Raw genomic sequence first — 14,300 nt, forward strand, 5'->3', positions numbered from 1 at the left:
CGAACTTTCAAGTCTACCCAGGAGAGCTTTTACCATCTTTTCTCCAGTGCCTGACGAGGGGTGTTTGTGCTCAAACGAAAGAGTTTTTGTTGCTGCTGTTGCAGAAAATCCTGTGGGGCCATCATCTCGCCTACGCCTCCTGGTTGCCTTGTCCTCTAGCCCAAGGCGGCTACAACCTGGACACCCGGCCGTGTCAGGGGCCAGCCTCTTCCCGCGGCTCCTCTGCCCCGTGCCCCTCGCGGCCCCGGGCCTTTCGGCGCGCAGCGTCGCGTTTCACGGGCCCGGGCGGGAGCGCGGCTGCCATTGGCCCCGGGTGCCATCACCTGGCGGCGCGGGAGGGGCCGAGCCCAGGCCGCGGGGAAGCCGCAGGTGGCCGGCGCCGGCGGGGAAGATGCCGCTGGGGCTGCGGGGCAAGAAGAAGGCCAAGTCCAAGGACACGTCCAAGCTGGTGGAGAGCGAGGAGGCGGCGGCGGCGGCCCCCGGCGCGGCGGCGCAGCCCCGGGCGCGGCTGCACTTCCACACGCAGCTGGCGCACGGCAGCCCCACGGGCCGCGTGGAGGGCTTTTCCAGCGTGCGCGAGCTCTACGAGCGCATCGCCCACGCCTTCCACATCGCCCCCGCCGAGGTGAGAGCGGGCCCCCGCCGCCGGGACGGGACGGGACGGGACCGGCCGGCGGCCCGCGGGCGGTAACCGGACTCGCCGGGATCCTCTTACCGCCGCGCTGCTGCTTGTGGACGGGGACGAGGACCAAGTTGCCCGCAGGCGGGACTCGCCGTCCGGCGTCCCGGGTCGCCGCGCGGCAGCCCCCGGGTGGCAGCCCCTCCCCCCCCTCCCGCCCGCCGTAACAGGACGGTTTCAAGCACAAGAACCGCGCGGGGGGCAGCGTCCGCGCTGTCCGGTGTGGGGACGCCCGTCCGCCCCAGACCTGCGCGACCCTGCGGCTTGTCACCTGGTGTTGGGGGGAGCATGCTTGGCAGGCTTGATTTTTAAAAAAGTAATAATTGGTTGTTGCATCCTGCAGTAGGAGATCTCCCTGGGCAGGAGTTACTGATTCTTTGTGGCCTCGCAATCAATAGGCGGTGCAAGGGGCAAAGGCCGCGGAGACTGCTACGCCAGACTTGAGCTTTGGTCTTAACTTTGAATTTAGGGACTCGGTGACAGGTTAGAAAAAGCTTTCCAGCTGGAGGTCTTTTAAAACGGTGTTTCTCAACCGGTGAGTCACAACGCAGAAGTGGGTCACAAGACTAATGTGACAGCAGCCCGAACAAACTTTAAAACTGGATTCTCCTTTCAAGGAGGGAAGCCCTGGCTTTTCCCTTGCAGGCTGGCAGATTTCCTGGTTGCAGGGGTTGCTTGGGGCCTCCCCCCACCCCACACACACTGGGGGACTAGGGCAGGGGGCAGCAGGTTGGGAGTGAGGGACATTGGGTCAGGACTGGCCATCGATGTTTGCAAATAGGTCTGGGAACAAAAAAGGTGAAAAACCACCAATTTAGAGTCCAAAATCAAACCTGCAGTTAGAAGGGCTGTCTTTCCTTTAACAGAAAGCCATTCATTCCTATTTTGAGGCAAGCTGAAAATGGATTTGTTTGGATTATGGTTTGTTTGTAAACTCAGGTTTCCTCTTAGTTGCAACATGGTGGTCTATCTACCCAGTTTCTCCATGTATCTGTGAATATGATGCTGTAAATAGCACAGCAAGTGCAAATATTTCAGATACTGGCATTTGATATCTTACACTTTACATAGTCAAGTAAATGAAAATGGTAAGTTCCAACTTTATGACTTATCATGTTTCTCTGGTTCCTTTAAAACTAGTGTAGTGGAACAAATAGTAGGCTGATCTAGAGTGAGTGAGCAGGAGACCTAGCAACGTTTCAAACATTGCATTAAATTATCAGGAAGGTACGTGGTCCTGTTGTTGAAGGCTGATTCCTCATTCAGTTTAATTAGATAATGAAGAGCCTCTCTTAAATTTAGTTTCACTCTCTCCTTAGACAGTTTCATCCTCTCATCCCCAGGGTTCTCATATTTGCTGGATCTCTTTCCTGTTCTATTGTTTCCTGCCTTCAGTTTTGCAACTGATTTCTCTCATCCTGCCTGTGACCTGAAAGAGAACAGCAAAAGGCCCTGACTTCCCTGCACAGACCCGCCTGCCCAGAAAGAAACACTGTTTTGATTAAGGACTTTGCTTACTAATCTTTTGCAGCGCTTCCCATTCTTCCTGTAAACATGGATGATCAAAAGAACCCCACTGTTGCCTGTCCAGGTGCAGCGAATCTTTCACTAGGGCTAGAAAACAACTGTGTTTCTCTGGATGTTGAATTTGTACAAGAATGGTGATTTATTTGCAGGAAGGGGGATGGAAGGTATTGTGTTGAGCCCTCTACGCTTATTTTTACAAGTCAGCTTCATTTCCAGAGGGAAGGATTTCAGCTAATTTGTGTAGAATTCAAACAGCAATAAAAATGACTTTCCGGTATAAACCTGGAAAAATCGTTGATGAATTGGCCTCTGAAAGACTGAAAGTGACGTTCCTTCATAATCAACCCAAGGCCATTTTCTATATCCCTCTTATCTTGCAGTGAAGGTGCTTCTAATATTTTAGGATAGGAGTAACTGGTTCATGAACATCGCTCACACAATGCTGTTATCATTTGTTTGTATTTCATCTGCTTTGGATTTTTGCAAAGCAAAAAATGTTTCTTTTCCTGCAGGGTTTGGAATAGCCAGGTCAGTGAATCAGCTAATGCTGCATTCACTCAGTCAGTTTGCAGGTATAAATAAAAGGACACCAAAATCCTTCATCAAGCAGTAGGAATACTGAAAAAAATAAATCAACTTTAGAGAGAAAAGACTACTGTGGTAGCAAGCCCAAAATTTATACGTGGGATTCTGCTTGAGGATCAAGCCACCACCCTGTTCATGAGCCAAGAACATGAGTGAGTTAGCACAGTGGAGAGCTGAGACTGCTGAATATGTCCATATTTCAATCATTTTAAATGTCATTGTCAATCACAACTGGTACTGGACTGGTTGGTGCACCAGAATAGGTGCACAAGCTGCTCCTCTGCAAACTTGAAGCCACAGAGGTATTTGAGTGCTGCAGTGAAAGTGTTACTGATCTAAAAAAGTCAGTGGAGTCTCAGTGTAGGATGGTAGGTAAGACATTCTTCCAAATGAGTACGGTTCCTGGACCTAATGCCCATGGAAAAAATACTTCTTGTTGTTGGAAATTCCTTTTCTGGAGTGGTCAGGATGGCAAATATGAAAAAGTTTAAGGTGATAGGTATATGGAAAATGACTACAGAAATCTGAATTTTCTCTTTCCTATGGGATTTAATTGTGTCATGGGATTGAGACCAAAAAGTATCGATTAGGACTAAGTTCCTCATGAAAAATATTGTTATGGCTCAAGGGTGAACTATACTTGGACTCTGTCACTCCATTAGCACTCCTTTCAAGTGAATGACCTCCTATTCATTTATCCAAATGAATTCATCCTACTTTTAACAGGACCATTGGGTTCTATTTCTGACTTGCGTAACTGCCTGTGGGGTTGGCTCTTTCCATGCAATCCTCTCCAGGAGCCGTGACCTGGAGACAAACAGCTTCTTCTGAACAAAGCACTAAATCCATAGAAATAGGACAGACAGAAAGAAAACAGTTTAAAGTAACAAAGATCTTTACAATCTTACTCTTTCTTTATGTGCCCTAGTTGCTGCTTGTGGGTTTGAGGTTCAACCTACATGTCTCCAGACCATACTTTTGTCAATATGCCTCTGAGTTCTCAGGTAGTCTCTTTTCTTTCTTCTTTCTGTCCTGGGATCCTGAACTTGCTTCAAGCCGAATTATGTTTCTTCAGAAGGGATGGGAGAGAGCTTTCCAGCAACAGAGTAAGTTCCTGATCGAGCTCTCTGAGCACTATGCATTTAGAAGCTGACATTAAGTTGGTTCTTGAAAGCCAAGGCTAACTAAAATTGAACATATCTCTGTGTGTGAGAGATGTACAGTTGTAAAATTAAAACTAGCATTGGTATCTTCATGTTCTGCAGATGGGGAATGAAGTGTGCGCACTTACAGGAAAGCATTTCCTTGATTTTGTAGAACGATACCACGTAGGTGACTTCTGGCAGAAGTTGACCCTCTTACAGTGATTCTTGACCAGGTGACAAGTCTGACAAATAATGACAGACTGAAATGTTTTATGGGTCTACCTGATGATTTACTGACATACTCCCTTGGAACGGCCCAGAAAAGAGTGATACTGGTCAGTATAACTAATTATCATCAGAAATGTGGATGCCGAAGCATGACCAACTCAAAGAACTTCTACCTTGTTCAGTAAATGAGGAAACTGCAAATAATAATGCTATTTCCTTTTGAACAGCAGTCGCCGGTATGTTGGGCTTGGACTTTGGCCCATAGATTGTATGGTCATAGTTGATTCTTAAGATTATTTTGTTTACCTTGTAGACACAAGGTTGTGCAGGAACTGTTAATAGTTGGGTGAGCAGCTGTTGCTTAGCCTGCCTATTACCTCCAGGGTGTGACTATCCTCATTCATGTAGGAAGACTCCCTTTCTTAGGAAGTAACATAAAGTAAGTTCAGAGATATGTTTGTTTTCTGTGATGGAAATGGGGAAGTAGACTGGTAGTACTAACAGTGGAAGGGGGGCTGCCTCAGTACCTTCTTGTATTAATAGATACAGGACTGAACTTATTCCAGGGGTTCTGCAATGGACTGGTGCTCAGGAAACCAGGTGTCTCTTTCCGATTGCCACTGACCAGAGACAACTCACTTATATGCCTCATGTGCCCCTCTATAAAGTTGAAACTGGCCTTCTGTAAAATCTGAGATCTAATAATGAAAACTGCTAGATTAAAGTGGTACTGGTGAAAAGGATTAGATCTTATTTCATTATTTACTTAATTACATGATCTGTCAGTTACTTGGGTTAGATTTTGGGAAGTGTCCACTGAGGTTTTTTAGATGCCTCAGTTTGCTTCACATTCTGTGACTTGGACTTGTGATCCTAGGATCACAAGGCTGGAAGGGACCACATAGAGTCATCTGATCCAGCCCCCAGCTTAAAAGTCCTTAATAAGGTGATTTAATAAGGTTCATTTTGATAACTATTTGAGGAACACTTTTTTTTTTTCCCCTTAGCAACTATCACTTCTGTAGCCCTGGAATTCTTAAGAAGAGAATGTTCTATTTTAGTAAGACTATCTAGATCATCTATATTTTATAGAGTTTATACATCAGCCCACAGTGACTTCCAGCCACATGGGATTTTCTTCTCTTCCTGGAAGCTGTATAAGATAACCCTGTTAGCAAAAGAGGGATCCTAGATACCTGCTGGCTGATGTGGCTGCTCCAGTTTATAATGCTGTTAGTAAAGCTGGCATGAGAAGTCTGCTATGTAATACTATGCTGGCTGAAAATCAGATGCTTTTAAGAGATGGGCAGGGAAAATGCAGGGTAAGGAGAAAGCAGAAGAACTAACAGGAAAGTTTGCACCTTTTGATTTGTTTTTTTAACATTCCTCCCCCCCCATTGAGAAACTCAGGAAAACCATTTTAAGTTGCATTATTACTTTTGATTAAACTTATGATGGGAAAGCTGTAATCATTTTTAACATAATCGTATTTTTCATTGGAAGTACTTCATGGTGTAGGTATACAAATGCACTTTAATTGATATGTGGTGACAGCACACATTATCTTATCTAGATGAACCTTCATTATTTTAGTGTTTTCCATGAAGCTGTACTGAATACAGTAGTTCACAAACAAGGAAAGGGTGTAAAGGTTGATGCAAGTTTTATTTTTGATTAGATGACACTCTTCCAGGCTGGTAGCTAGTGACTCATACATACCTAAGTTCTCCAATCTTATAGGCTGTGGTGGGAAATACCACCCAGATGAAGGTCTAAAAAGAGAAGCTCTGGATCATGTTTCTAAATATCACATTTCTGTTCTGTTGCCAATTTTATCTACTCGAAGGTGCAAAACTAGTTTCTAGATGACTGTCCATGTTTGACAAGGTCAAAACAAGAGCACTATTTTGTAAAGTAAAAATTCAGTAACATTTCTTTTACTTTGCACTGGAAGAACAACAAGAATAGAATCACTGTTGAACTGAATGAATTATCTACATTAAGACAAAGTTGGGGACCTATCAAAATGCTTTTAGAATCACATTCCCTTGGGAAAATCACTTCTTTGCCAATGAGTTGAAAAGAATTTAGATTACTAGTTAATAGGAGTTTTGGTAGTTGGTGATGTTAACCCACAAAATATGTGGGTTACACAATAGACTAAAATGTTGAACTAGAATGTTAGATGAGTAGTCACTGGCTAGCTGATGTGAAAGACTTTGACCCTGGCTGCTAAAATAGGACATTCAAATATATCAGTTGTTTGACAAGTATGAAAAGATCTAAATAAAGCTCACAATAAACACCTAAAAAGATAAAACTTTGTTCTTTAAAAAAACAACACAAAACACAAAAAACATTGTGACTCTGGATCGGGGTGGGCAAAATACAGGCCACATCCGGCCTGTGGTGGGGCTGTCTAGCCCATGACAGGTCCCTCAGTCCTGCCTTGCCCAAGTAGTCTAGCAGTGGTGCATTGTGCAGCCCTCTGGGCACACAGTGGGGCTGGGGCAGCTCTGTGGCTGGACTGCCTTTACAGGCAGACCAGGAGGCAGCAACTTCTTCTATTTGTCACCGCTGCTTGTCTGTATAGAAAGGCAGGCCAGCTACAGAGCTGCCCCAGCCTTGCTGCATGTCCAGGCAGTGGCAGGATATGCCACAAGTGAGTGGTATAGAGCAGGTGTAGGGCAGGCTGGTGTCAGGGTTGTGGCGTGCGTTCCAGCTGGTCTGCTCCCTCCAGAGCAGAGTCTGGAGTGGGTGGAAGTTGGGTCTGTACACTGTTGGCAGTGGCGGGGAGATGCTGCAGGGCACGTGGGCTTTGGGCTGTTTTGGGGTGGGTGCTCACCAGCTCAGGGCTGTGCACTAAGGGGGCTCCCATGCACTGCCCACTATACACAGAACCCTTCCCCAGAACACCACCCCCCCAAGCCCCAGATACTTGTGCACATCTGGGGGGACCCTCACTCACTGCTATGCATACATACTCCATCACACATGTACCCCCAGCCACCCTTCCCCTCCACAAACCTCATACCTGCCTATGCAACATGCACTCACATATTCCCACAAACATCCCCCCCCCATGCCCACCATACCCCCCCAGCCCACCATACCCCCCCCCCACAAAATCCCCCACAATATATATGAGAGTAAGGCTTTATTTTGACCTAGCATGCAGTCACCTCTATATACATGATACAAACAGACAAATCGGGACAAAAAAATGTATATTTTTAAATAGAACATCCACAATAACATTTAAATTTTATTTTTAATATGCAACTTGGTTTGTTTTTTTTCTAGGTCCAATATGGCACCCCACCCCCTTCCCAAATGGAGTACTTCCAGGGTGAGGGGACGGACTTCTGATGGCAAAGGTCAGGGGTTAGGAGGTGGGAGTTCTGGTTCCAAGTTAGTGACCAGGGGTGAGTCACCTGTCAGAAGGCAGGGCTACTCTTGTGGACCTCAATAGCTCATCAAAACTTGTTAAACAGCCCTTTAGCTGAAATAATTGCCTGCCACTGCTGTGGATGAAAAGGTGAAATACTGGATTTTTTGTTTTAGAACGTCAATCCTGCAGAGTCTATTTCACAAACATAGTTCATTTTATATTCAAAACATGAAAAGAATATTTGACCTCAAACGAGAACAGGAAGCCTCAAAACAGGAACCTCAAACAGGAAAGTGGCCTTGCGGCCACTTTAATTTGAATTTTATGGTATTGCTTATTGTTGAGAAGACAGGAGTTCAAGTGACTTACTGAGTTGGGGGGAAAATAACCTCTGAACTTTAATACATTCAGTAGTTGGGTATTAAGGGGAAAGAGAGAGAAGTGGTGACTATAGAGAGGGGAATATCAGGAAGGATCTTGTGGGTTTTTCTGAAGGTGCTGTTAGCAGTCTAAAATCTTGAGAGCAAATCAGATTGGTAGGAGAGGAACTATATCCATCTACCAACCATGTTGAAATCTCACCTGATATGCTTAGAAATTGAGGCACCCAGATTCTGTCCACCCTGCTAACTTGCACATTGTTATTCATCTCCTGTTTTGGAGTAGGAATTGGTATTGGCTGTAGGTCCGCACATGTGCCCTTTCCAGCAAAGGGGGACAGAATCCAGTCCTGGACTTGACGAAATCATTGGAAAGCTCTTGGGTGTATTGCAGTGAAAGTTTACTCTGCAGCAGATTCTATGTTACCATTTAGTTAAATGCTTTTTTAATAAAGGAGACAAGATGTATAGGTACCCTGGAAGTACTCCTGTTTAACACCGTTTTGCTTAGTGCTATTTCGCTATAATGCTCATTTAAAATTGATACCCAATTTCACTTAGTGCTTAGCGAGTTTTGTTATAATGCTCACAGTATTCACCTTGGGTCATTAAAAACAATTGTGGTTGCCATCTTGGATCATCAAATACTTTTGGTTTTGCTTAACACTCAGTTATTCAGAAACTGATTAAGAGTGCTAGGCAGGGGTTGCCTGTTGTGGCAAAGTGGGGCTCCCCAACTAGCCACAGTACTAGATGCCCCACCTGCCTTTCGGCACACCACCCATCTGCCATACCTTGTTGTTAATTAGTTAGGATATTGAGGCAGGAGGCTACCCATTCTTGCCCCAATGCTAGGGGGCACTATCTACAGCTCCAATCCTCCCCTACACCATAGCTCAAGCCTTGTAGATGGCGTCCAGATGACAATGCTCCCAGCTTACAGCCAGACCAAGCTTAGGCTTCATTGTCAGGCCTCAGGCACACACACATACATTCATACCTCCCTCCTCTCACTGGGGCCTCACACACTCCACCCCCTTTCATAGGATCTCTTTCACATATCAAGAACTTATACTGCCTTGCTCCCTCTTGGATCAGGCCCCTTAGGCCATAGGCTTTAGCTAGTTTGTACCTTGGGTGGCAGACATACCATCTTTTGGGTCTCTCTTGCAACCCTCACCAGGGTAGCAGCCAGCCAATTCTTGACCAAGTCTGAGCTTGCCCTGGCTCCTGGGGCAACTCTATATACTCAAACATACTGGGCTGCCAGCCCTCTGGTTTTTCCCCCCACCCCTCACTGGGGCTCTACACCACCGCCTCACTAGGGCTTCTCATCTCTGTCCCCTCACTGGGGCTACAGGGCTTCCCTCCCCAGTGCGCTCAGGTGGCCATAGCCATGCCCAGCCCCAACCATCTCTTTGGGGTCCTACACAACCAGGGCTCAGGTGGCCACAGCCACGCCTGGCCCCAACTCTCACTGCTTGGGGTCTTACACCCCACAGGGCTCATGTGGCTACAGTCATACCTGGCTCCACTACCTCCAACAACAAATAGTATTTCCTAGGGGCTCCTGAACCACTGAGAGCCCCACCAGAGTACCCACTCCCAGCAGGGTGCAGTTTTAGGTCATGCCCAGGACCAGGAACCTCCAAGCCATTCCCTACAGCTCCTACCCTTACCTCCAGGATATTGCATAGAGCCTTACAGCCAGGCAATGTTGCTGCCTAGATTGCCAGCAGCAGGCTGCCCTGTTTATATAGGCGACCAGAGATCTAAAATGGCTGCTGCAATCAAGCACCTGCTGACTGCTTGGCTCCACTCTTAAAGTGGCAGGCACCAACAGTGCTCTGCCACACCTGTATACAGGTTTCCCTCACCAACCATGGTTTTGACTGTCCATCCTTAATATTCTATATACCATTTTGAATACCATGGTATGCAGTTTTGAGTAACCATGGTTTTCCATGGCCATGCATCAGCCTGCCACCTGCCATTTCCCCCATAAGCCTTTTGTCTTGCCAACCACGGTTTTGCCAACCACAGGAACTTTCAGGAACCTAGCCCCAATGGTTGGCGAGAGAACCTGTACTTTGTGACTGTGATCATGATCAGAGTGTCTTGTAGTCTTTCAGTAACTCCCTTTCACAGGGATGGAAAATAATGCTGTCCTCAGTACAACTGGAAATGTTGATGACTCTGCCTGTTTCATTTTACAGAAAGGGCTTAGGGAATTGTGGCTGATGGAGTCTCTTGCTTCTGAGAAATGCAGTGTGGTACCTGTTTTTCTCCCACCATGTCCAGAACAGGTGGAGGCTGTGGCTTTGCCTCTTATCTGAGAGCTGTAACTAATAATGTTAACAACATCTTTTCTAGAAGTAGAACAAAGTTTTAGAAGGAACTGATGCCAGAGGCATTTCATTGAGTTTTAGCTTCTTCAAGAACAACTTCTTTAAGTACTAGATTTGTCATGATTTGTCATCTGAGTTGCTGACTGTAATTCTGTGGATGTATCTCTTCAGAAGATCAAGCAGTGTCAGTCAAAGTGGATTTTGCTGGTCTTACTTCTCCACTTTGACCATGTCTGAAATCTTGCTCTTTTTTTTTTCTCCCTCCCTCTCCCATGGTGGAGCCTCCCCTCCCTGGTTTGCCCTCCTGTGCTGGGTCCCACCCACCAGGCTCCCACCCCCTGGGAGGAAGGAGGCTGGGCAGGGAGCCCTGAGACTGCTGTGGACCTCCTCCTCCCCCTGATGAGCTCTGCTCTGGCCATGGTGCCCATTGGGGGAGGAGGCATTGATCTTGCATGTATCATTTTGGAGTTGCAAAAAAAAATTCCAATGTTTAAATGGCAGACAGGTTCTTTGGGGGAATCTGCTATCTTTTATTAGGCCAACTAAATAGTTGGAAAATTTTTTCTTAGCAAGCTTTTGGGTTTAAAAACCCTTCATCAGGCTGAGGAGATGCTTTCTCAGCTTGACAAAGGGTTTTTAAATCTTTGCTAAGAATTTTTTCCAGCTATTTAGTTGGTCTAATAAAAGATATCAGATACATCCAAAGAACCTTGTCTGCCTATGTCCTTAAACCAACATGTCTACAACCTACACCAGTGTTTAAATGAGGTGATGCAGAAGAAGAGGTTGGAAAACACTATCGTAGGAGCTCTGCTGACATGCTAGTGAGCACTGAGAGCTCACTGTGCATGCTACTCACAGCCAAAGAGGGTTGTGATCTCAGTATTGTACTGCTTCTGATTCTGTCCTTGTTTTGCTTAGGCAAGTTCCCAACCAGAAGCAACACAGTTGTATTTCCACCAGGCTGCAAATGTGGTTTTTCCTCTTCTGGTTCAGGAAGTAACACCTGTGGAGGACTTGCAAGTTTGTGGTACGCCTCTTCACACAATACAAGACTACACAGGGCAAATGTGGAAAACTACCTAGAGTCTAGAACAAAAATGCTGAATTCCTGAATGGGGAAAAAAGGGAAATCTTCAATAAAATAACTGTAAACTCCTTGTTTTTCTTCTCCAAGTGGTTCAAACCTTTTAAATTGATTTCAACAACATTTGGTTGTGATAAAACCCCATTTTTTGGCAAAAACTTTTCATCCAACACTACTTTAAACCATTCCTACTAATGTAAAATCTCTTACAGCAGTAGAGAGGTGCTTGAATTGCAAATCAAAATGAATGAGGGATAATGCATTAAATGGGGTTGACTGAAGTTTGCTCATTCAAATCCTTGTTAGCTTGCAGGTGCTAATGATGTAAAAGCAGCAAAAACAATTTGTCTGAATAGAGCAAGCATGTTCTGACTCAGCACCCACAGGGAGCACATGGACTGAATAAGATGTAATTACTTTTCAGGGTTGAATTTTTTTTTTAAAGATTCAACTCAATTTTGTTATAAGGCAAGGAGTACCTCTACTGATTTGCTGGATGCATTTTTAATTATAATTATCATTTGTAAAACTGAGTGCCTGAGTAACTCTGTTACAGGGGTGTAGATTGTAAGCTGTGTTGGTGTAAGGACATAGGCAGACAAGGCTCTTTGGGTAAATTCAATATCTTTGTCAAATTGAGGAAGCACCAACTGCAGATGCTTCCTCAGCCTGATGAAGGGTATTTAAACCTGAAAGCTTGCTAAGAATAATTTTTCCAGCTATTTGAGTTGGTGTAATAAAAGATATCAGATATACCCAAAGAACTTTGTCTTTCTATCACTTTCTCTTTCCAGAGTATTTTCAAGATAGACCTAGTCTCTACTTTGTAACTGATTTTAAATTAGGAATTGGGCAGGCAAGGTTTTTTGGCTAGAAGTGATATGTTTTATTAAACCAACTGGGTAGTTATGATGTAGTCCAAAGGATCTTATTTCATAGGTATTTTTTAGGCTGGGCTCCCAATAGTTAACTTCTCCCTGAAGAGTCGCAGCCTGTGCTTTCTTAAGTTGATCTGAATTCCTGGGTAACATTCTTGCTGTGTAACAAGTTAGGCATCTGATTCTGATCTGACAGTTTAATTTGGCTGACTTTGCTGGAGTTATTCCTTACTTATGCCTGTGAAACCAAAATCTAAATTAGCCTGAAGGGCTGCTATCAGAATAAGGAAGTACAAAGTCTGCTGGAGATCAAAGGTGAATTTGTGAATGGGCTGTCAGTCAATGCTAAACTCCAGAGCAGTTAGGGCTTATGGGCTTTTCATTTTTAATTCACACTTCCAAAGGGTTTACTAGTTTCACTGAGTTCTGGGCAGCAATTCTCTGCAAACTGGCATATTTCAGGGACTGATTCAATTGGTGCATACTAAGAATTGAATGCATATTCTTGATTCTTTAAAGATGTGATACGTGAACATACAAAAGTTGTGTTGCTAAAACAAAAGTCAGTAGTCCGGTGTTTTCTTTAACTCTTTAGCAGGCTGCTAGCTTTTAAAATTTGATATTTATGGATATTTGAAAACAAAAAGGTTTCTAGCCTGATATTGTGCGAGTAAAACAATTCAGAGGTATTGCTGCTATTTTGATATAGCAAAATGATTGCCCCCAAAATCTTTTTTTATTGTTTTCCTCCCCAACAGTATCCTTCTTGTCTGAGAAGAAAGCCTAAATTCCACTTTACATAGTGCACAAGCTTTTGAAAAAAACATAGTGCTGACAAATGCTTGTTTAAAAAATGTAAATGTATCAGAATTAATATTGCAGAAAAATCTTGGCTAAACTGATTAGTGCTGTTCAATATATTCTCCCATTGATTTGTGTTTTAATGGGAGTGCCTCAGCGAATATGATTGCATAATAGAGCAAAATACATATTAGTATTAGTAAAAGAAAATGGACTGCGCCCAGTTTGTTCTTGGAGCCTGACAGAGCTTATTTCAAATTCCTTTAGGGCAGTGGGGCTGACCTTTTTTTTTTGCAGCAGGTGTTTCATTTATTTACAAATAAAGTCTCTTGTTCTTCCTGAGTGTCACTTTGATTTCCTTCCTGTTCACATAGTTACATAGTTTGTAGGGTCGGAAGGGACCTGAGCAGATCATCAAGTCCGACCTCCTACCACGGCAGGAAAGAGTACTGGGGTCAAATGACCCTAGCAAGGTGATTGTCTAGCCTTGTCTTAAAGACCCCCAGGGTAGGGGCCAGCACCACTTCGCTTGGAAGTTGGTTCCAGACCCTAGCCGCCCTGACCGTGAAGTAGCGCCTCCTGATGTGTAGTCTGAATTTACCCTCTGCTGGCTTGTGACCGTTATTCCTGGTCACTCCTAGTAGTGCTCAGGGGAACAGGGACTCCCCCAGTGCCTGCTGATCCCCCCTGACTAGTTTGTAACAGGCCACTAGATCCCCCCTCAGCCTTCTCTTGTGGAGGCTGAACAGGTTCAGGTCCCGTGGCCTCTCCTCATAGGGCCTGCCCTGCTGCCCCCTGTCCGTGCGAGTGGCCCTCCTCTGGACACTCTCCATGTTACCTCCTGCAGTGTGGCACCCAGAACTGGATGCAGTACTCCAGCTGCGGCCTGACCAGTGCCGCATAGACGGGGAGGATCATCTCCTTGGACCTGCTTGAGATGCAGCTGTGGATTCACGATCAGCTGCTCTGATTTGTGCTCTCTTCCCTATCTGCCACACTGTCTACTGCCTCTCCAATCTGTCATGTGCCACACACGCAGGCTGCTAGTGCTACTAGTAGCAGTTATACTGCACGTTGGCCACCCCCGCTGTATGGAACAAGAGGAAATGCAGTTAAGCCAAAGCTCCACTCTGAGAGAAGTTGATTAGATATGGATGTTTGTTTATTTGCACTTCTAGAAATACTCCCACCCATACCAGATTATCTTGGGGGGCATATGGCAGGTGAAGTGGGGTAGGAGATGCTGGCCAA

General features: G+C 45.2%; 1 protein-coding gene across 1 annotated transcript in view; it reads left to right on the top strand.

Annotated features, from left to right (window-relative positions):
* The window catches only part of GIPC2 (GIPC PDZ domain containing family member 2), a 37,253-nt gene continuing 22,953 nt past the window's right edge, over positions 1-14,300 (top strand). The window contains exon 1 of the mRNA XM_090048892.1: positions 1-625. Within this exon, the coding sequence (XP_089905018.1) occupies positions 392-625 (234 nt within the window). The 5' untranslated portion in view covers positions 1-391. The remainder of the gene's footprint in view (positions 626-14,300) is intronic.

Source organism: Crocodylus siamensis, chromosome 5 (assembly GCF_052110815.1).
Source record: "Crocodylus siamensis isolate JL-2025a chromosome 5, ASM5211081v1, whole genome shotgun sequence".
Taxonomy (NCBI): Eukaryota; Metazoa; Chordata; order Crocodylia; family Crocodylidae; genus Crocodylus; species Crocodylus siamensis.